Source organism: Lissotriton vulgaris, chromosome 4_1, assembly GCF_964263255.1.
Source record: "Lissotriton vulgaris chromosome 4_1, aLisVul1.2, whole genome shotgun sequence".
Lineage (NCBI taxonomy): Eukaryota > Metazoa > Chordata > Amphibia > Caudata > Salamandridae > Lissotriton > Lissotriton vulgaris.
In genome coordinates, this window is record NC_141691.1 from 1,694,227,439 (window position 1) to 1,694,247,820 (window position 20,382).

Here is a 20,382-nt window from a genome sequence, read left to right on the forward strand (position 1 = left end):
ATTTGTCATGGAGCAGGCTCCATGTGTGCCTGGGAAGACAAATGAGTTTTAAAAGGAAACTAAAGCTGCACACTGCAACAAGTTACATTTTCACTTTAGATACAAGTAGGGCTTAATGTTGTTTGATACCTTGAAGTATCCACTTTCGTGGCACCATTCAGGAGTTTGCACAGCTGAGGGGGTGAGCGTGTAACCCTATACTTGACAATTGGGCAACCAAGTCTTTACACAGTAAAAACTGTGGTTTTGCGTGTTTTACTGTCAGAACATGTAAAGAACATGTACGGCCTGTGTCATATGTTGCACCTTGCCTTTAGGACTCGGTAGGCATGCCAGAGGGGTGTTTTACACACCTGTCCAGGGGAAGTGGTGGCTTTGCCATTGTTGGGCTAGCAGTGCACAGCTGCTCTACCAGTCTGCAGTGATGGACTGGGGGCTTTTTTTACTTGGAAGACCGCAAGGTTGGCACAATCAGTGCTACAAGCCCTTGGGTACCCCTCTAACTTCCATGCCCTGGATACCAGAGTACCACTTACTAGGGACTTAAAGGCAAGTCAGCATTTCCAATTGGGTATAGCCAATTCAACATACACTTTTAGGGTCAGGGCACTGAGGTCTGTGCACTCTCAGAGTTGGAACACCAGCAGCATCAGTTGACAAACTTGGCGAGTAACCATACCAAAAGATACTTTATTCTCTGGGAGCACATGCTCAATATATGTTCTACAGAGCTGCACAAGCACCTAGTGGACAGCAAACTGACGGACCCCAGGAAGCTTGCTAAAGAGATGGATCTCTGATCTGTACCAGAGTATCCCAAGAAGGTACCTGTAGGTGGCCCCAAGAAGGATGATTCAGGTTCCCCCAGCAGAGTGAGTGGGAGGGTAAAGATGACCCAGACAATTCCAAGCGTAAGGCAGTGGGAAAGGTTTCTGAGGCACCTTCTGAGAAACTTGGGAGGTTCTGGTAGGTGGTGGCCCAGGGTGCCCATTTCCAACCCTGCTGCTTTAAATGCTCCCTGTTAGGACCCAAGCAGGGACATTGTCCAAAGAAACCACTCACTGGTGGGGAACTCTACAGTGGTGGCCAACATTGCCTTGGGGTGAGAAATCCCCAGGGGCAGGTCATAGACCATACTACGATCTCCCTTACTGTAGAGATAGATAGGTTCCAAGGCTGAGCTTGTGATCCCTAAGGGTGGGAGTAGTCACTTCCACCAGGTGAAAGTGAATGGGCCCCTGTAACTCCTCTGAGGGACACCGAAGCTAGCCAGACCATGATAGTGGAAAAGTTAGTTTCTCCTGAGCAGTACATCGGCCAGGTATGTAGGGCAACTTGGGCCAATGGGGTGGAATTTTTCCACCCCCGTTAAACCTGGAGTGGAGTGGGGAGGTGACACAGAGGAAGTCATACTTAGTCCCCAGATGCCCATATACTGCATCATTCGGGGGAATGAGTTGCCCCTGGTGTCAGGAGAACTGAGAGGGGCGAGCGCTCTGGCAGTTTCATTTTCTGGAATAGCCACTCCCAAGTGGACGGTACGGGAAACCAGATGGAGGGGCAGGCTGAGGGAGTACTGACCCCCGCTCACTGTTTAACCTCGGTACAGACCTTGGCCTAAGTGTCCAGTCTCAGGACAGCACTCATGAACTAGTGAGAAGGAGAGTAAAAATGTGGGGCCTAACACCCATAGTTGTTGCCCCCAGCTCTGAGAAACCACAGAGATCCGAGAACCCTCAAGAGCCCATAAGGAACTTCTTGCCATCCCCAAGGCTGGAAGAGAGGTCTACCCAGTGTCTCCGCTTGAAGCTTTCACCTCACAGTGAATGTTCTGGTGCCTGGCTATTGACACTGACAGCTTTCATTGGGCTCTCTTGGTTGCTGTTCTTTTGGGCAGAGTTTTCCTTAGGTACGGACATCACTCTCATACAAGGGGTGGAATGGGCTACATCACTTTATTGGCACAGTGGTACTGTCTACCAAGTGAGATGCATCTGTGAGCAAGTTATGGTTAGCTGCTGCACATTTGGGGTCCACAGTGAGGAGAAGGACCTTCAGAACAACAACAACACCAACTCCACCACCCTGATTGCCAACCTCGGACTCAGACACAACACCTACCCACTCCGCCGGGCACACGCTTGACCCCATCTTCTCCGCAAGCTTCCACGTCTCCTTTAACCACAACACTGAACTCCACTGGAGCGACCATCACTGCATCACTTCACCTTCCAGAAACCCACCACACACTAGCGCACCCAACAGATCCCCAGCCGCTGCTGGAGCAAAGTCACTGAAGACCAGCTAACCACCTCCCTCGCCCGGAGCCCACCCGCTGACCCCACCGCCCCGACACTGCCACCCGCAACCTCAGACAGTGGATCGACAACAGCGCCAACACCCTTGCCCCGATCAAGAAACCATCCAACAGTCACACCATCAAGAATGCCAGCTGGTTCACTGAAGGCCTCCAAGCAAACCTGCCGAAAGCTAGAAAAGAAATGGCACCGTGAATGGACACCGGACAGCCTCGCAGCCCACAAGAACAACACCCGCAGACACCATCACCTCATCAGATCTTCCAAAAAGGCCTCCTTCAAAGACCGCCTAGACAACAACGCACACAACAGCAAAGCGCTCTTCAACATCGTGAAGGAACTCTCCAACCCCAGCTCCAACATCAATGACATCCCACCTTCACAAGACCTGTGCAACTCCCTTGCCACCTTCTTCCATCGCAAGATCGCAGACATCCAGGACAGCTTCAACACCACGACCGCCCTGACAACCACTGAGCCTCCACCCCTACGGCCACCATCCGCACCGACCGCCTGCTCTTCAGGACCAACATAGACAACAACGACACCATCAAAATCATGAACACCATCCGCTGCGGATCTCCGTCGGACCCTTGCCCACACCACTTCTTCAACAAAGCCAGCACCACCATCACACCCCACCTCCGGAAAGCCATCAACATCTCCTTTGAGACAGCAACCTTTCCGCAGAGCTGGAAGCACGCTGAGATCAACGCCTTACTCAAAAAACCCAAGGCTGACCCCAAGGACCTCAAGAACTTCCAGCCCATCTCCCTGCTCCCGTTCCCGGTGAAGGTCATCGAGAAGACCGTCAACAGACAACTGACCCGCTACCTCGAGGAGAACAGCATCCTTGACCCGTCCCAGTCTGGGTTCCGCAGCAACCACAGCACTGAAACTGCCCTCATCGCCGCCACCGCTGACATCAGGGCCCTGCTAGTCAGCCACCTTCAACACGGTCTGCCACCGCAGCCTATGCACACGCCTCCACGACGATGGGATCCAAGAGAAGGCCATGGACTGCACCACCTCCTTCCTCTCCGGCAGAACCCAGAGCGTCCGCCTCCTCCCCTTCCGCTCCAAAGCCACTGAGATCATCTGCGGCGTACCCCAAGGCTCATCTCTCAGCCCAACACGTTGCCCGACTGCATTACCTCAACATCATCTCCTACGCCGATGACACCCAGCTGATCCTCTCCCTCACCAAGGACCCCCACATCACCAAAACCAACCTCCACGAAGGAATGAAAGCCATCGCCGAGTGGATGAGGAACAGCCGACTGAAGCTAAACTCGGACAAGGCGGAAGTCCTCATCCTCGGATCAACCCCCTCGGCCTGGGACGACTCCTGGTGGCCGACAGCACTGGGAACAGCTCCAATACCCACTGACCATGCACGCAACCTAGGTTTCATCCTCGACTCTACCCTCTCCATGACAAAGCAGGTCAACGCTGTCTCATCCTCCTGCTTCAACACCCTCCGCATGCTCTGATAGATCTACAGGTGGTTCCCCATCCAAACAAGAACGGTCACCCAGGCCCTCGTTAGCAGCAGGTTGGACTACAGAAACCCACTCTACGCAGGAGCCTCGGCCAAACTCCATAAACGCCTTCAACGCATTCAGAATGCCTCTGCATGCCTGATCCTCTACATCCCTTGTTGCAGCCACATCACACCCCACCTGAGATACCTGCACTGGCTCCCTGTCAACAAGTGGATCACCTTCAAGATTTTCACCCAAGCACACAAGGCACTCCACAACACCGGACCAGCATACCTCAACAGGCGACTCAGCTTCTTCACCTTCAACCGCCAGCTCCGCTCTGCTGACCTCGCTCTTGCCACAGTCCCCCGCATCTGAAGAGTGACCTCCGGCGGCAGATCGTTCTCCCACCTCGCCGCGAAGACCTGGAACACCCTCCCCATCCCCCTACGGCAGACCCAGGACCTACAAACCTTCAGAAGACTCCTCAAGACCTGGATATTTGAGGAGTAGCAGCATTCCCGCCCCCCCACCCCCTTCCCAGCACCTTGAGACCCTCACGGGTAAGTAGTGCGCTTTACAAATGTTCTGATTGATTGATTGAAGGGTTCCCCACGGATCTGTCCAGTGGCTCAGGAAAGTGTAAACAGAGGGAGCCAACAGAATTCAGAAGGGTGTAGAACTGACAAGTGACTCTGCAGTAGAGGGCCATTGTTCACATGCTATCGCCTAAGCAGGGAAGTCCATCAAGGTATTGATTAGTCCCCCTTGGCTTTAGTCTGGAAGGGAGTCATATTGGACCTGACCCTGTTTGCAGCGTCCCCTCCAAACTTTTTCCATTTACCCTCCACTTTTTGCTGAATTTGTTTTTTTGCCTTAGGACTCTGTGTCCTTTATGGCTGGTAACCAGTGCTAATGTGATTGTGCTCTCTCCTTTAAAAAACTGGCATATTTAATGTACTTATAAGTCCTTAGTAAAGTGGTACTACATGTATTCAGGACTTGCAATTAAATGGCAATAGTGGGACTGCAGCACTGGTTGTGCCAAGCATTAAGTAGCCCTTTCAAACATGTCTCAGGCCTGCCTGCGAAGCCTGTGTGTGAAGTTTTAAACTGCCATTTCGACCTGGCAAAATATACCTTTTGCCAGGGCCAACCCTCCCTTTTTAATGCACGTAAAAGATGCCTGGTGTAGGCCCTGGAAAGCCCAGAGGGCAGGGCGCAGAGTATTAAAAAAGTGGGATATGTAGTTTTTAGGTCTCGCGTCCTACCAATGCGCGCAAGCATTGAGCGGAGCGAGGATTCAAGTGCTCAAAATGCTCGTGAACCAAGGGTTTAGTTTGTGCGGTTTTCTTTGAGTTCACGTGAATCACGTGACCAAACAAGCACGCGCATCAGCCTCCCTCCCTACGGCCGCCAGCACATCAAAGGGCTTCTCCCAGCGTGTGCTCTGCGGCTTCTCCTGCCCTAATTATTCATGGCTCAGTTTCCCGGCGCACGCATTTGTTCACATTTTTTGTTCTTGCCTTTCATCTCCTACCCGTCTTATCCCATTGTTAACATTTCCGCACCTCCGTCCGTCTGTCTATACGTCTCTGCTTTTTAGTACGTGCCCTTTTCCCTCTCAGTTTTTGTAAGCGAACTTGCTAACTGTCCTGTCATGTGCTGTTCTTTATAGTGTCTGTTACGCACACATTTTAATGATCGGCGGTGCAACGCCTCACGTGCTTGCAACGTAACATGCACTTCCTCCTTCATTTCAGGCACACAATCATGCTCTATTTTTATTTCATTCTTTCTCCTATCTCTTTTCTCTTTTGACTCTCTGCCCTCCATCTCTTTAGCATCTGCATCGCCCCTGATGGCTCATGTTTGCCACCTGTCCGCTGCTTCCCTTGATTCTCTTCCTCCACCTTGTTTCTCGGCGCCCGTCTTTTTCTTTTTCTTTTCTCTTTTGGCTATGCTTCTTCCCGCCATTCTTCTTAAGCTATTTCGTTCCTAGTTTTAGTCCCGGGCTTTGCCTTTCTTCCTGCCCCTCTCTCCGTCTCTCCCTCTCTTCTCACGCCATCTCTCCCTCCTGAGCTCTTCTCCTGCTTCACTTCCCCTCTTCCGCTCCCTTCTTTAAGTCTTTCAATCGCCCCCTTTCTGACTAATTTTCGTGTTCATTCTTTCCCCTTCCGTCAACCCTCTCGTTGTTTGTCTTTTCGGCGCTCTTCTCCCCTTACCCATACTTTTGAGATTTCTCATCTTTCCACATTGAACACATGCGTTGTTTCTGCCTTCCGTTAGCCCTCTCCTGCCTTCACTTCTGGTTCATTCTGTGTAAATATTCATCATTGTCACATCAGATATATCTATATATATATATATAGAATATAATTCTGCCTATCCCTTTCCCTCTCCTTACTTATTTCTATTTTTACACTCATTGCTTTATTCTATCTTGCTCTTTCTGTTCATCTCCTTACATTAGCACCCCTTTAGCCTCTCTCCCCTCTACTTTTCCCAATTCACCATCCCCAGCTCTCCCCACTTCACCCGTCTTCCCGTACTCTTTCTAAATCCATTTTTGTTCCAGCCCCCCCACCCCACACGCCATTCCCTCTCTCTCGCTACCTCCTCTCTCTTCCAGACCATCCCTTCTCACCACTATCTGCCCTTTGTCTTACACATTCCCCTTTTCTCTCAATTTCTACTTTTCTTCCCGCAACCCTCAGTTGCCTCCTTTCCCCCTGTAATTCTTTTCAAAAGATGCCTTGTTTTCTTCTCGCCTCTCTCTCCTTCACTCCACCCGGACTCTATTCCCTCACTCAGCTCCTCTCCTCATTCATTTTATCTAGCTCAGTGTCCTTCTCCACCTCCCCCGACCCTTCTCTCATTCCTTTCCCCCCTCAGCCCATTGTTCTTCTCTCATCCCCTCTCTCCCGTGCTTCTCCCACAGGCACAGGAGAGGAAGCGTGCGGCGCGAGAGCCTGCATCCTCTTAAAGAGACAGGCGCTCGCGCTCCTACTCGGGAGAAGAGCAAGACTTGACGAGTCGGGAGGAAAGAGAACAACCTCACACGTCTTGGGAGAGGGAGTGGTTATCGGGTATCCTCATTTCGGGGAGGTGTTGCACTGCGCGTTTCCATTCTTTAGAGTGAGGGGGTACTGGAGTTAGCGTGCAACACTGTGCTGTCTTATAGCCTTGCTATTAAAGGCGGCCATTTCAGACGAGGCTCCTTACCTGGCCAGTCCTCACTGAGTCTGAACAGAAAAGGAGCCTTGGGTGAAAGGGGTTCAGAGCGAGCCACGAATACCACAGCCCACCACTGCTGAAGCTGTATTTGCTGGGGTTGTGAAGGTTCAGACTAGGGCACTATTTGGGCCGTTCCAGACCAGTGTCTTTACAGTTCTCGTCTTTGTTCTGCCTTTTTTCACCTGTCCCTCACTCCGCCACTGCTGATGGGCGAGTACCGCAGGTTTCCCGCCTCCTCCCCTGTGGGGATGGGGCTCTGTGCGCATCACCGAGCATCTGCTGATGACGTTTATTCATCCGGCGCATGGGAATTAAACACAACACAACCTTCCCCGTCTCACTTTCCCCACTGCCCTCCCCTCCCCCCTCCCTTCTCACCAGGACTGCTTCTGCGTCCTCCCTTTCCTTCTTGTCTGTTTTCTGCATGCTTCATCTTTGCTTCCCTAACACCTCTTCTTGTCTTACTTATTTCTCCCATATCCCCAGCACTTCCCTCTCTTTATTATTTCTTTACGTTTGTCTTACATGTTTCTTTCTGCACACGCAAGAATAGCGTTCTTCTTATGCTTTCCTCGCGTTTTATTTCAGTTTTGAAATTTCTATACCATCATATCAATTAATCCCTTCCTCCCTCCCTTCCTTCCCTTCCTTCCTCCCTCCCTTCCTCCCTTCCTTCCTTCCTTCCTTCCCTCCCTCCCTCCCTTCCTTCCTTCCTTCCTTCCTTCCTTCCTTCCTTCCTTCCTTCCTTCCTTCCTTCCTTCCTTCCTTCCTTCCTTCCAAGCATTTGTATAGCGCACTACTCACCCGGAGGTCTCAAGGCGCTAGGGGAGGAGGGTCCACTACTGCTCGAACAGCCAGGTCTTGAGCTGCTTCCTGAACGCGGGGTGGTCCTGGGTCAGGCGGAGGTGGGTCGGGAGGGAGTTCCAAGTCTTGGCGGCGAGGTAGGAGAAGGACCTTTCCCCTGTGGTGGCTCTTCGGATGCGGGGGACGGCGGCGAAGGCGTGGCCGGTCGATCGAAGCTGGCGTTTGGGAGCGTAGAAGTTGAGGCGGCTGTTCAGGTATCCTGAGCCTTGGTTGTGCAGGGCTTTGTGTGCGTGGGTGAGGAGACTGAAGGTGATTCTCTTGTTGACCGGGAGCCAGTGCAGGTCTCTCAGGTGTCCGGAGATGTGGTTGCGACGGGGGATGTCCAGGATGAATCGTGCTGAGGCGTTCTGGATCCGCTGGAGTCTCTTCTGGAGTTTGGCGGTGGTTCCGGCGTAGAGGGAGTTGCCGTAGTCCAGTCGGCTGGTGACGAGGGCCTGGGTGACCGTCTTCCTAGTCTCAGTGGGGATCCACCGGAAGATCTTACGTAGCATGGGTAGGATGTTGAAGCACGACGAGAAGACGGCGTTGACTTGTCTGGTCATGGAGAGGCAGGAGTCCAGGATGAAGCCCAGGTTGCGTGCGTGGTCTGTTGGTTTGGGTGCGCTGCCTAGGACGGGGGGCCACCAGGAGTCGTCCCAGGCGGAGGGTGAGGATCCCAGGATGAGGACTTCCGTCTTGTCCGAGTTCAGTTTCAGGCGGCTGTTCTTCATCCATTCGGCTACCTCTTTCATCCCTTCGTGTAGGTTGGCTCTGGCGGTGGCGGGGTCGTTGGTGAGGGAGAGGATCAGCTGGGTGTCGTCGGCGTAGGAGATGATGTTGAGGTTGTGCTGGCGTGCGATGGCTGCGAGGGGGCTCATGTAGATGTTGAAGAGGGTTGGGCTGAGCGAGGAGCCTTGAGGAACGCCGCAGATGACTTCGGTGGCTTCTGATCTGAACGGGGGAGGCGGACTCTCTGTGTCCTTCTGGCGAGGAAGGAGATGATCCACCCCAGTGCCTTCTCCTGGATTCCGACGTTGCTGAGGCGCTGTACTAGGGTACGGTGGGAGACAGTGTCGAAGGCCGCGGAGAGGTCTAGGAGGATGAGGCCGCTGTTTCTCCGTTGTTGAGCAGGGCTCGGATGTCATCGGTTGCTGCGATCAGGGCGGTCTCGGTGCTGTGGTTGGCCCGGAAGTCAGACTGCGAGAGGTCGAGGGATCTGTTCGTCTCGAGGAAGGCGGCCAGCTGCTTGTTGACGGTCTTCTCGATGACTTTTGCAGGAAACGGGAGCAGCGAGATGGGCCGGTAGTTCTTGAGGTCGGTGGGTCGGCTGATGGCTTCTTTAGTAGAGCGCTGAGTTTGGCGTGCTTCCAGCTCTCCGGGAAGGTAGCGGTGTTGAAGGAGGTGTTGATGATGTCCTGCAGGTGGGGTGCGATAACAGCGTCGGCCTTGTTGAAGACGTGGTGAGGGCAAGGGTCGGTCGGAGATCCGGAGTGGATGGAGTTCATCGTGCGGACGGTGTCTTCGGTGCTGATCGGGGTCCAGGCGCAGAGGGTGGTGGTGGGGGGCGGTGGTTCGGTCGTGGCGTGCGTCGGTTGAGTGCTGAAGCTGTTGTGTATGTCCGCGATCTTGTTGTGGAAGTAGGAGGCGAGGGAGTTGCAGAGGTCTTGCGAAGGGGTGATGTTGTTGTTTCCGGCGTTGGGGTTGGAGAGCTCTTTAACGATGTTGAAGAGTTCCTTGCTGTTGTGTGCGTTGTTGTCCAGTCGTTCCTTGAATGCAGTTTTCTTGGTGGTGTGGATCAGTTGGTGGTGTTTTCGGGTGGCGAGCTTGAGGGCAGTCATGTTGTCCGGTGTTGGGTCTCTGCGCCAGGCTTTCTCAAGGGTTCTGCAGTTCTTCTTGGAGCTCTTGAGTTCGTCGGTGAACCATGGGGCTTTCTTGCTGCCGGGTCTGCTAGGTGGGGTCCTCAGAGGGGCGAGGTCGTCTGCGCAGTCGCTGATCCACTTAGTGAGGTTGGTGGCCGCATGGCTGGGGTTTGTTGCGCTGGTGGGTGGGTTCTTGCTCAGGGAAGTCGCGAGCTGGTCGGCTGTGATCTTGTTCCAGATTCTGCGTGCAACCTGTTGCTGTTGGTGGTGGATCGTGGTCCTTTTGAAGCTGAATTGGACGCAGCTGTGGTCCGTCCAGTGGAGTCCGGTGGCGTGGCTGAAGGCGATGTCCTTGCTGGATGAGAAGACGGGGTCGAGTGTGTGTCCGGCGTAGTGGGTGGGGGTGGTTACCAGCTGCTTGAGACCGAGGTTGGCGAGGTTGTCCAGCAGGGTGGTGGTGTTGCGGTTGTTGTTGTTCTCCAGGTGGAAGTTGAAGTCCCCGAGGAGGATGTAGTCAGCGGAGGGGAGGACGTGCGGGCTGACGAAGTCGGCGATGTCCTCGCAGAATTGTGTGCGTGGTCCCGGGAGTCTGTAGATGAGGGTGCCTCTGAGGGTGGTCTTGGGGTTGATGTGGATCTGGAAGTGCAGGTGCTCGGCGGGTGCGAGGGTGTCGTCAGTGTTGGTCGTGATGCGGATGGTGTTCCTGTGGATGATGGCGATGCCTCCTCCAGTCTGGTTGATGCGGTCCCTCCTGATGATCTTGTATCCGTCCGGGATGGCGATGTCGGGCGCTGAGGAGGCGTTCATCCAGGTTTCCGTGAGGAAGGCGACGTCTGGGGCTGTGGTGTCGAGCAGGTTCCAGAGCTCGACGGCGTGTCTGTGGATGGAGCGGGTGTTGAGCAGGATGCACTTCAGGTGGCTGCTGCTGTTGCTCGTCGTGGTCTTGGGCATTGCTGGAGTGGTGCAGGTCCGGATGCAGGTGAACTTGCAGGAGTTGCAGCAGAAGGGTCCGTGGGTGCGTCTCGGGGTGGCTCGGTAGCAACCCGGGAATCGGCCGGTGTTGAGTGCGTTGAGTTCGGTGGTGGCGTAGGTCCGGCGGGTGGGCTGGTGACTGAGGGAGACAGGCGTCCAGGCGCTGGGTGCGGTCCAGGCGTGGACGGGCACAGACGGGCTTACCTTTGGCGCACAATCGGCGCGCCCGCTGCGCGTCAACGCTTCGCGTGCGCACGGTCGCCATTTATGGCGAAGTGCAGGGAGGGAGGAGCACCTGGGAGGCGGGAGCGGGGAGGGCCCAGAAGGAAGGGGGCGTGTCTACACTCACGGCGGGAAACGGGGAGCGGGGAGCGGGGCAGGTGGGCGCCGGGGTGGACTGCACAGGGGGATAACGAGACAAGCAGAGGCAGAAAGGAAATTAATACAAAACAAATACAGAAATTACAGTACAATTGAAATCAAACTACGAAATAGCACCAGACAATGAGATAGCACAGGAGCGGGATAACAACGAGCGGAGGCGGGGGGCGTGGCCACAAGGGAGTAAGACTCAGCGAGGCTGAGAGCAGCGGCAGGTGGGGGGCACACGCGACAGCTGGTGGCCGTGCGGCGCGGGGGTGTCCTAAGAACCTTCCTTCCTTCCTCCCTTCCTTCCTTCCTTCCTTCCTTCCTTCCTTCCTTCCTTCCTTCCTACAAAACATGTTGCATTCCAAATGCTATAGGTGTCACATTCGCGAAAGTTATAACTATTGGCATTGTAAATGACAAAGCTATCCATTTAGCTATTTTAAAAACCAACACATAAATAAAATATTTGTCATTTACAAGACCAATAGCTCCAACTTTTCTAATGCGAGACCTCTTGGCAACGCCAGTGCTTGTTAGTTTTATGTTGCACTAGTGGTGAAAAGCTCTTCAAATTCATTTTTTAAGGCCTACCTCTTGCATAGGATAATACTAGAGTTAGCTTATTATATTTAATATGCTGTCCTTTCCTAATAGGAAGAGGTAACCAGTTCAGGTTTGGTGACTTTGGAATTGTAAATTCTATCTAATGGTAAAGTTGGATATTTTAATTACAATTTTGCAAACGTAACTTTTAGAAAGGTAAATGCGTAAATGTGTCTTGTACTTTTAGGAAGGTGGCATTTTCCTGCCTTAAGCCATTTAGTGCCTGTAGCCGGTCTCTGGGTCCCATACCTGTGTGCAGTTGGGCTTTGTGTATCTCCCCTAGACAGCCCCACACAATAGAGAGCTTAGGTGACTAGAGCCTTAGGGAAAGAAGTCTTCAACAACCTTGAACCTAGCACCTGAACTCTGGCATCTGTGAGTCTACCCTGCCAAGTGGTGCCAACCCAGTCCTGAGCCCTTGGAAGTGGGCCTAAAGTTATTTGCCATCCTCTGTGGATCCAGCGGGACTGACGTATTTCCTCTGCTGCGCGGCACAACTCCGAGCAGAACTGCGGCATCGCCACTGCTGTGTGGATCTGTTCCATTGCTAAGACCTGCATTGCAGCCCTTCACCTCATTGGAACCGGCACTGTGCCATGAATCCTTGGCACAGGCTCTTTCATCTCTTTCCAAGGGCAGCCTCGACAATGGACTCCGTAATGCATCTGTTAGAAACAGACGCATTACCCCAACGGCATGATGCATCTCCAACACCAAACTTCGCATGGCAAGCCCTCGTCAACTGGATCGTTGATGATGACACGTGGCCTTGCACTGTAGCCTCGCAGCATCTCAGAATCAATACATCACTTCGGCTGAGTACCCCGCATCTTCGACGCGGACCCTTACAATGCTCTGCAAACCAGGATTAAATGTACCTTCTTGAGCGGGCCTAACTGGGTCCCTGTAGTCAGTTAGTGATCCATTTGCATTTAGCCTGGTCTTCTGACTTTGTCCCAGTCTGGATAGACCTGATATTCACAGTTGGCACTCTGTACTTCTTTTATGCTATTTTTACTGAAATCTTTAAACCTGCATATCTCCAGTTCTACTGATTGGTATTTTATCATTTTGGTCTTGTATTATTTATTTAAAATTCTTCTATTTTTCCAAACGGGTGTAGGATCCTTTTGTGATGTGTGTGTTTGTTGTCTTGCTGTTTGAAGTGTTGCACATATACTTTATACATTGCCTCTGAGTTAAGCTTTACTTCTCTGTGTCAAACTTCCCAAGGGTTAAGCACGGATTAATTTAGGGTTGCTTGTGGCTTGGCCCGACAAGGATTGTGGCTCCTGCTCGAGTAGAGTTTCACCCCCTCAACCAGTATGACAGTTTCTTACAAGGTCCATTGAATTGGCTACTGCAGATAGGCAGTATTTCAGTTTGTCCACACCCTTGCCTCCATCAGGGAAGGGCAGACTTTCTGTCCTTTCTCACGACTTGTAATTTTAACCCCAAGATAGACTTGGGGATGCAGTCAGGTAAAGAATAATAAAATACCTGCCTTCTACTTTCTATGTATTGTGTGGATTATATTTTGCCGGTGGCTGAGGTGCTGAACGATTTAGTTTGCTATACTATTTTCACCTTGACTGTTGATTACCAGCTTCACAGTGTTAAGTCCTTCCCCAAATTCACTGACTCAAGATAAATGTGCATGCTTCAAAAAGTGAGGAAAGTTTGGAACCCTCACGCATGTATATACCTATGAGCAGGCCCCTAGCATTCTCACAAGAGCTATCAGTGCACCACAATCGACCTACAAACACAAACAACTCATCTCACACTAGCCCAGTTCCCCACACTATCCCACATATATTTAATTAGACATTTCCACCAGTGTCAACCTCAAACCTCAAATCTGTGGTAATCCTAACAATGCTAAAATCCCAGTGCTGACATCCTATTCAAATGTGAAGAGCCTGTTTTTCACCAACAGCACTCCACCGAGACTGCCCGTACACTTGTCCAACTTTGTCACCTCTGCAAAAATAACCTCCTTACCATTATCCGCAATGTAAAGAATGATTTAACCCCCCCCCCCCCCCCTACCCACCAGGCTACCAACTCTTGCCAGCTGGGTTGCTTTTTGTCCTGACTTAATAGTAATTCACTCTTACTTATCCCTACCGACTCCAAGCTGGTGTACAATTTAACCAGGCTGTTTTTGAAGCAATAGGCACCAGATCTCTTATGTATTTTCCTCCAAATCATTCAAGTATGTCACCTGTACATATAAAAAACACCACAAGACACATGCCAACATAAATTAAGAGTCCATCATAGTTGATAACTTACTCAAAATGAGTAAAAATGTGTGTCTTTTGATGTTGTGCACAATAGCACGCCGGCTCCATACAGGTGATATACTTTGGCACAAAGCATGCGATTGATGTATACAAATAAGCATGCGTTTGGTGTACCAAAATAAGCACGTTTTTCAAGATTACGAATCAGATTCAACATTGGAAATAATGATTTGGAAATATTGAATTGTATTTTTACTGTGTACTATGTGTCTTTGAACTACAGGTCATCGCTAAATAAATCACAAATCAATGCAGAAACCAATGTATGCATGATTGGGAGAAAATCAATGAACCCATACATTAAAACTCCAATCACTAAGTAGATTAGGTTGATATTGGTCCTGATGAATAGCTACTAGATCATTGTTTTGACTACATGGAAGCTAGACAGATCCTGGCCTACAGCTATCTAAGATAACTTAAGTCTAATAGATAGCACCACACATTATTAATATAGGTAAGATAACTTTTTCATTAAAGTTTTTTCTGAGAAGTACCACTATTTTTAACCTCACACCTACACACCTCAACCCCTATCTACTCCTTGAGCCCCCACACTTCGCCTAATTGCAGACAAGATCTCTGGCAAAGTGCCCCCATTGAGGATGCGCCTTGAGCATTGCAGTGCAGGTCCGACGAGGAGCAAATGCCCTATGATGAAGAAAGACACCTATCATGGTGTGTGAGGACATTTGATTCTTGCAGGGTCACGCCCACTGTGCACCCTACAGAATAGTCATTGACCCACATAGACACTCATTCTTCTTTAGGAACAGCATACCCCACATACATTTATTAGATTATTTGGAGCGCATATGCTGGACTTTGATGCGCTCTAATTCCCTCACTTTGTTAGACATGGTTGTAAAAGTTGTCACATGGAATCTAAGTTTTCTGTGGTAAATGATAGTGAGTTATTGAATCTAGATCAGAAATGCATTTGAACTTGTTGTTCTGCACAACTGATGCTTCTGTTTTTCTTCTAGAAACATAAAAAGTGACCGAGCCACTCCAGACGAAATAGCTTCATACTACAAGCAGTATGTAAAAGTGATGGGACTGCAAAGGAACTTTGTTGAAAACACATACGTCACCTCTGTTACAAAGCTTTATCGGAACCAGGAAGACGACCAGCTTGAAAACCCTTCTCCAAAGTCCCTGCCCATAGACCCCGCAGCAGAGCCGGAGTCTATGATCAAGAGGAACTGGGAGGTCTCTGGTTACCAAAGAGCTGCCGACGGGTCTCACCTGCCGTTCTGCCTCTTCACGGAAAGCGTGGCCCTGGCCACTGGGACGTTTGATTCTCCTGCCAGACTGGAGGTCGAGGGAGAGCATTTGCCTTTTGTCTACCACTCTTTGCATGACTTTGAAGTTGCCATTAGCAAAGGGAAGCTGTGTGGCAGCGCTGACCATGTCTTGGTTGTAGGAGCTGGACTCACTGCAGCTGATGCTGTGCTGTCTGCCTACAACAACAAACTGCCTGTAATACACGTGTTCCGCAGAAATGCCAATGACTCCAGTCTTATATTCAAGCAACTTCCAAAAAACCTTTATCCGGAGTACCACAAGGTCTATCACATGATGTGCACTCAGTCGTACACCACGGCTACTCCCCAACATTCGACGTACATCAGCTACCCAGAGCACTGTGTGCTGTCCTTAACGCCAGATAAGAAGTGTGTCTTAAAGGGTGCATCTGGCTTGAAGGTTTTGAAATTCTGTGCTGCCTTAATATTAATAGGATCCAATCCTAATCTGTTTTTTCTCAAAGAGCAAGGGCGGAGCATAGGTCATATCCCAAATCAGCCTATCACTTGCAAAGGAAACCCTGTGCATATCAACCCATACACCTTTGAAGCGACAAAGGAGCCAAACCTCTTTGCCTTGGGCCCTTTGGTCGGGGACAATTTTATACGATTCTTGAAGGGCGGGGCGCTAGGCATCACAAGATGCCTGGAGGTAAGGCAGAACAAGAAGAAACTCAATGTTGAGAGAGACGATGTGGACGGTATTGCCTAAGGGTCTAGCACCCTGTGCTTTCTACACGCTTGGCCTGTAGTACGTGGTGCACAGTGAATGCTAATATAATTGGTAGAAACTTATTTTTGTGGTTTCAAACTGCTGCAGTCCAGAAGTTTATTAGCTCTGTTGCCTAGCAATGGGAACTTTTTAAAAAAGATACTGCACTAATAGTCCACAGAACGAGCATTCTATGCTAACAATCATAAAGCAAATTAACTAAAATTGACTTTTAATTTTGTATTTTACTCTACTGAAACATGATTTACATTCTGAAAGGTAAATGTATGTTGACAGAAAAATAAACCTTTTTTTTTTTTAAAGAACTTCTTCATCTTTCATTTCTCAGTTAGTTTGTCTTTTTTAAGAATCCACCCAGGGAACGAACTGTATTCTTCACCCGTCTCAGAAACATTATGAGACAAGATCTAGTGCTTTAACGTTTTATTTTGTGTTTTTGCTGCCCTCTCCATTGTTTGGATCCTTGCAATACTACGAAACTGCTAACTGTATTTGCATATTGACACCCCTTTTAAGGTCTCGGCTGCAGACGGCTTATTTGTCTGTTGTCCAGACCTGCTGTTTTCGCTATTCATAGAGTAGGGTTTCATAATAATTGGATGGATATATTGTTTATCTCAGATGTTCCCTCTTTATCCAATAGCTTACTTATTTATTCTTGTGTTTGTTCCAGCCAGGAACATTTATTTCTGATCGTATTCTGAATGGTTACATTATATCCTTCCTTTGCTGACATTGCTTACATTCGGAGAATTACTATTTTCTTTCTTTTTTTAAGCATTCCAATGGAGTGCATGTTTTTTTGGCCTCTCCCCTTTGTGATGATTCCTCCTAACTTTGTCCCTGGCTCTCCAAGTTGCGTCAACCTCACCTTTTCTGTTACATCCTTGTCCTCCTCAAACCAGCTTGCTTTCTTATAGAATCAACTCTCTCCAACACTTGTCTTCTGTTGCTCCCCTCCCATTCCTTGCCCTTTCACCATGCCTTCCCACTTCATTTTTTAATCTTTTTTCTCCAGGTCCACTGTTAACAGGTGTCCATCTTAAAAAGTTTTTACGCATTTCAGGATGGCTGCCGGCAAATATACATGTGCACACATGGGCAGTGGGCACCAAGTCCATACAAAGATGGCTGACAGGATGCATAGCTGATAGGATGCATGTGCATCGAGCACGGTGATCTTTAAATAGGTTTGTTCAAATATTACAAATTCATTCGAAGTTTCCACTGTGAATGCATGCAAATTCACTTTGTCTATATCTGAATAGGTTTGTTCAACTATTACAAATGCATTCAAGAAGTTCGCAGTGCATGAGTAACTAGACCAATTTAAATATGTACTACTTGGCAGCATATATATCTACTGTGGATATTTACCAAGATAAGCATTGTCAAGGCCAATAGATCGTGTGTATGCAAGATCTTTTGGCTCTGCCAATGTGTTGTAGCCATATTCTATCCCACCGTAGCTGCTGTTCAGCACACCTAACAGGTAGTGGTGTTTGGGAGTGGCATGGAGTGTCATAAATTGGAAGTGCAAAGAGTGGAGTGTATTATTATTATAATTTAATTTATAAGGCGCAACAGCTACCCAAAAAGGGTTTCCCGGCGCCAGCTAGGCCACAGAACAAATGCCAGCTTAATGATTATTGATTGAAAAGCCAGGTTTTTAAAGATTTGTGGAGTTGGACATACGCTGTTTCATTCCGAATAGATGCAGGGAGGGAATTCCATAAGGAAGGGCCAAGATAGGCAAACGATCGGCCACCCATCCGGGATAGTCTAACTCTAGGCACAGAGAATTTACCTTGAGTAGACGAGCGGAGACAGCGAGAAGGCACATAGGGATGGACTAGGGATTGCAAATATTGGGGGACCATGCCTGTTTTCATTCTAAACATATAGCTCAGGGCCTTGAACTTGATTTGGTTCGGTGGTACACAGCGGAGTGTCATAAAGTACAATGGACAGGGGTAGAGTGCATTGGGTTAGAGTGTTGCAGAGTACAGTGGTGTTGGGTGCAGCGGCATAGAATTCCGAAACGTAAAATGCAGTGGCATAGATTAGAGTGTTGCATAGTAGAATTGAGTGGCATGGAGTGAAGTGGTGCAGAGTAGAGTGGCATCGAGTGCAGAGGTGTAGAGTGACGTGCTGCAGACTGCAGTGGCTTAGATTGGAGTGATGCAGAGTAGAGTTGTGTAAAGTGAACTGGCATAGAATGCAGCAGTGCAGAGTCGAGTGGCATAGAGTTCAGTTCCATAGACTGCAGTGTTGCTGAGCAGAGTCGTAAAATGCAGTGGTGTAAAGTGTCATAGAGTGCATTGTCATATATTTGTGAGGAGTGCAATGGCATACAGTGCTGAATAGTAGAATGGTGTACAGTGCATCAGAGTGGCTAGATTAGAGTGGACTGGTGTAGAATGCATTGATGCAGAGCATTGTAGAGTACAGCAGCATAGAATTCAGCAGCGTACAACACAGTGTTGCAGAATGCAGTGGTGTAGAGTACAGTGGTGCTTAGTAGAGTGCAGTGGCGTACAGTAGAGTGACAGTGTGCAGTGACATGGAGTACTTTGGTATAGAGTGCAGCCGCATAGAGTGCAGTGGTGTGGAGTAGAGTAGCGTAGAGTGACATAGACTGCATTGGCCAAGAGTGGTGCAGAGTAGAGTTAAGTAGTGTTGATTATAATGGCGTAGAGTGCTGTGGCATAGAGTAGAGTGCTGTAGTGCATAGTACAGTGGTGTAGAGTTGGGTGGCAGAAAGTATAGTGGTGTAGAGTGCATTCATGTAGCATGCAGTGGCGTAGAGTGGCTTACAGACGAGTGGTGTAGGCTACAGTGATGCAGAGTGGAGTACAGTGGCATACGGTGCTGTGACATAAAGTGCAGTTACGTAGCATGCAGTGGTTTAAAGTAGAGTAGCATAAAGGGCAGTGGCATAAAGTGGTGTAGAGCACAGTAGCATAGAGTGCATTGGTGTAGAGTAGATTGTTCTAGGATAGAGTGGAGTGGTGCGGGGTGGAATGCATTGATGTAAAGTAGAGTGGCACAGAGTAGTGGTATAGAGTGTAGTAGAGTAATACCGTAATGTGATGTAGATTGCAATGGTGTGGAGTAGATTAAAGTTGGCATAGAGTGCAAGGGCGTACAGTTGTGAAGTGTAGTTTCTACATTCCCAATAGGCTCTGCGCATTGGAATAATATATCCTATAAATGTGAAATAGGACTGAGGTCAGTATGTCTCTATTAAATATACTAAACTTAATTGTGAGTGCCAGCTAGCTCAGAGGTCAATAGAAACGTTCTCGAATACACAAGAAGGGATTTGTTTCTGACAACCGCATGAACATGACTACTTAGTTTCCCTAGGACTGGAACAAATATCTTCAGAGTCGTGGAAACAATAGATAACTATTTTACTCAGTCAATCGTGCATGCTTCGTTTCTACAGAGTTGCGGAGAAATAGTGTGACAAACAGTCTTCTTTCTCATGCAAGAGAGGTGAACTGCTACAATCGTTAGATAGAATGCAAAGTATAATGCGTACAGTGACAATAGTATTATAAAATAATACAGTAATAGCATTGTCTAGTGCTATGACATATAAAAATACATATATAAATAACACAGGCAAAAAAATACTCATCTGGTGCTTCTAAAATACGCCTACCCCAATGTACCTAACCTTAGGTCTAGTACCAGGGAAGAAGTAAGTGCTGTTTAGCATAGGTTTAGTTTTTGCCAAGAATTGCCAAAGGTTTCTCGAGGTTTTAATCAGCTCCATACCTTAGAATGAAGGAGGTTGGTATCTCTGTCTTGGACTCGATTTCCCAATAACCCCGCAAGGGGAGTCAGAAACACTGGAGCTGGATTTCTCGGCAGAGGACAGCTTCTTGTCAGTGCGTCAGCGGGTGAGTCGGCTTCCTTCGGCACTTGCTGTAGCGAGCTGCGTTGGGCAAGTAGGTAGTCGAACTGCACCGAACCACACCGTGCTTTGCTATAGCAAGTGAAGGTATATTTATACCTTGGATGTGTTTAGGAATGCCAGCTTTGACGTAAAGTCGGGCATATGAACGTCATAGATGAATCCCTAAAGAATAGTTGTTCATGCATAATAAATGAGTTTCTTGGAGAAATCAATAGCCAGGCTAAGGGAAGTCCCTTCTGCTTAAGAGTCTGGTTTTCCAAGGAATCGTTGTGACGTTTGATGAACAGATGGAAGTAGCCATGACTGTATTTGGACAGCATGGGCTATGCCTAAATAAGGGCTTGATTTCTATGCCTATATAAGGGCGACGCAAATTGTACCTATATAACGGCATTAATCGGGAACATTCATTCGGAATCT

At 49.1% G+C, this 20,382-nt stretch overlaps 1 protein-coding gene across 4 annotated transcripts in view; it reads left to right on the forward strand.

The window, feature by feature from the left end:
• Positions 1–16,333, forward strand: part of OSGIN2 (oxidative stress induced growth inhibitor family member 2) — a 127,820-nt gene extending 111,487 nt beyond the window's left edge. For all 4 annotated transcript variants that reach the window (XM_086965969.1, XM_086965971.1, XM_086965970.1 and 1 more), the window contains one exon: positions 14,981–16,333. In XM_086965969.1, coding sequence (XP_086822095.1) covers positions 14,981–16,013 — 1,033 coding nt within the window. In that variant the 3' untranslated portion in view covers positions 16,014–16,333. The remainder of the gene's footprint in view (positions 1–14,980) is intronic.
• The last annotated feature ends 4,049 nt before the right edge of the window (positions 16,334–20,382 follow it).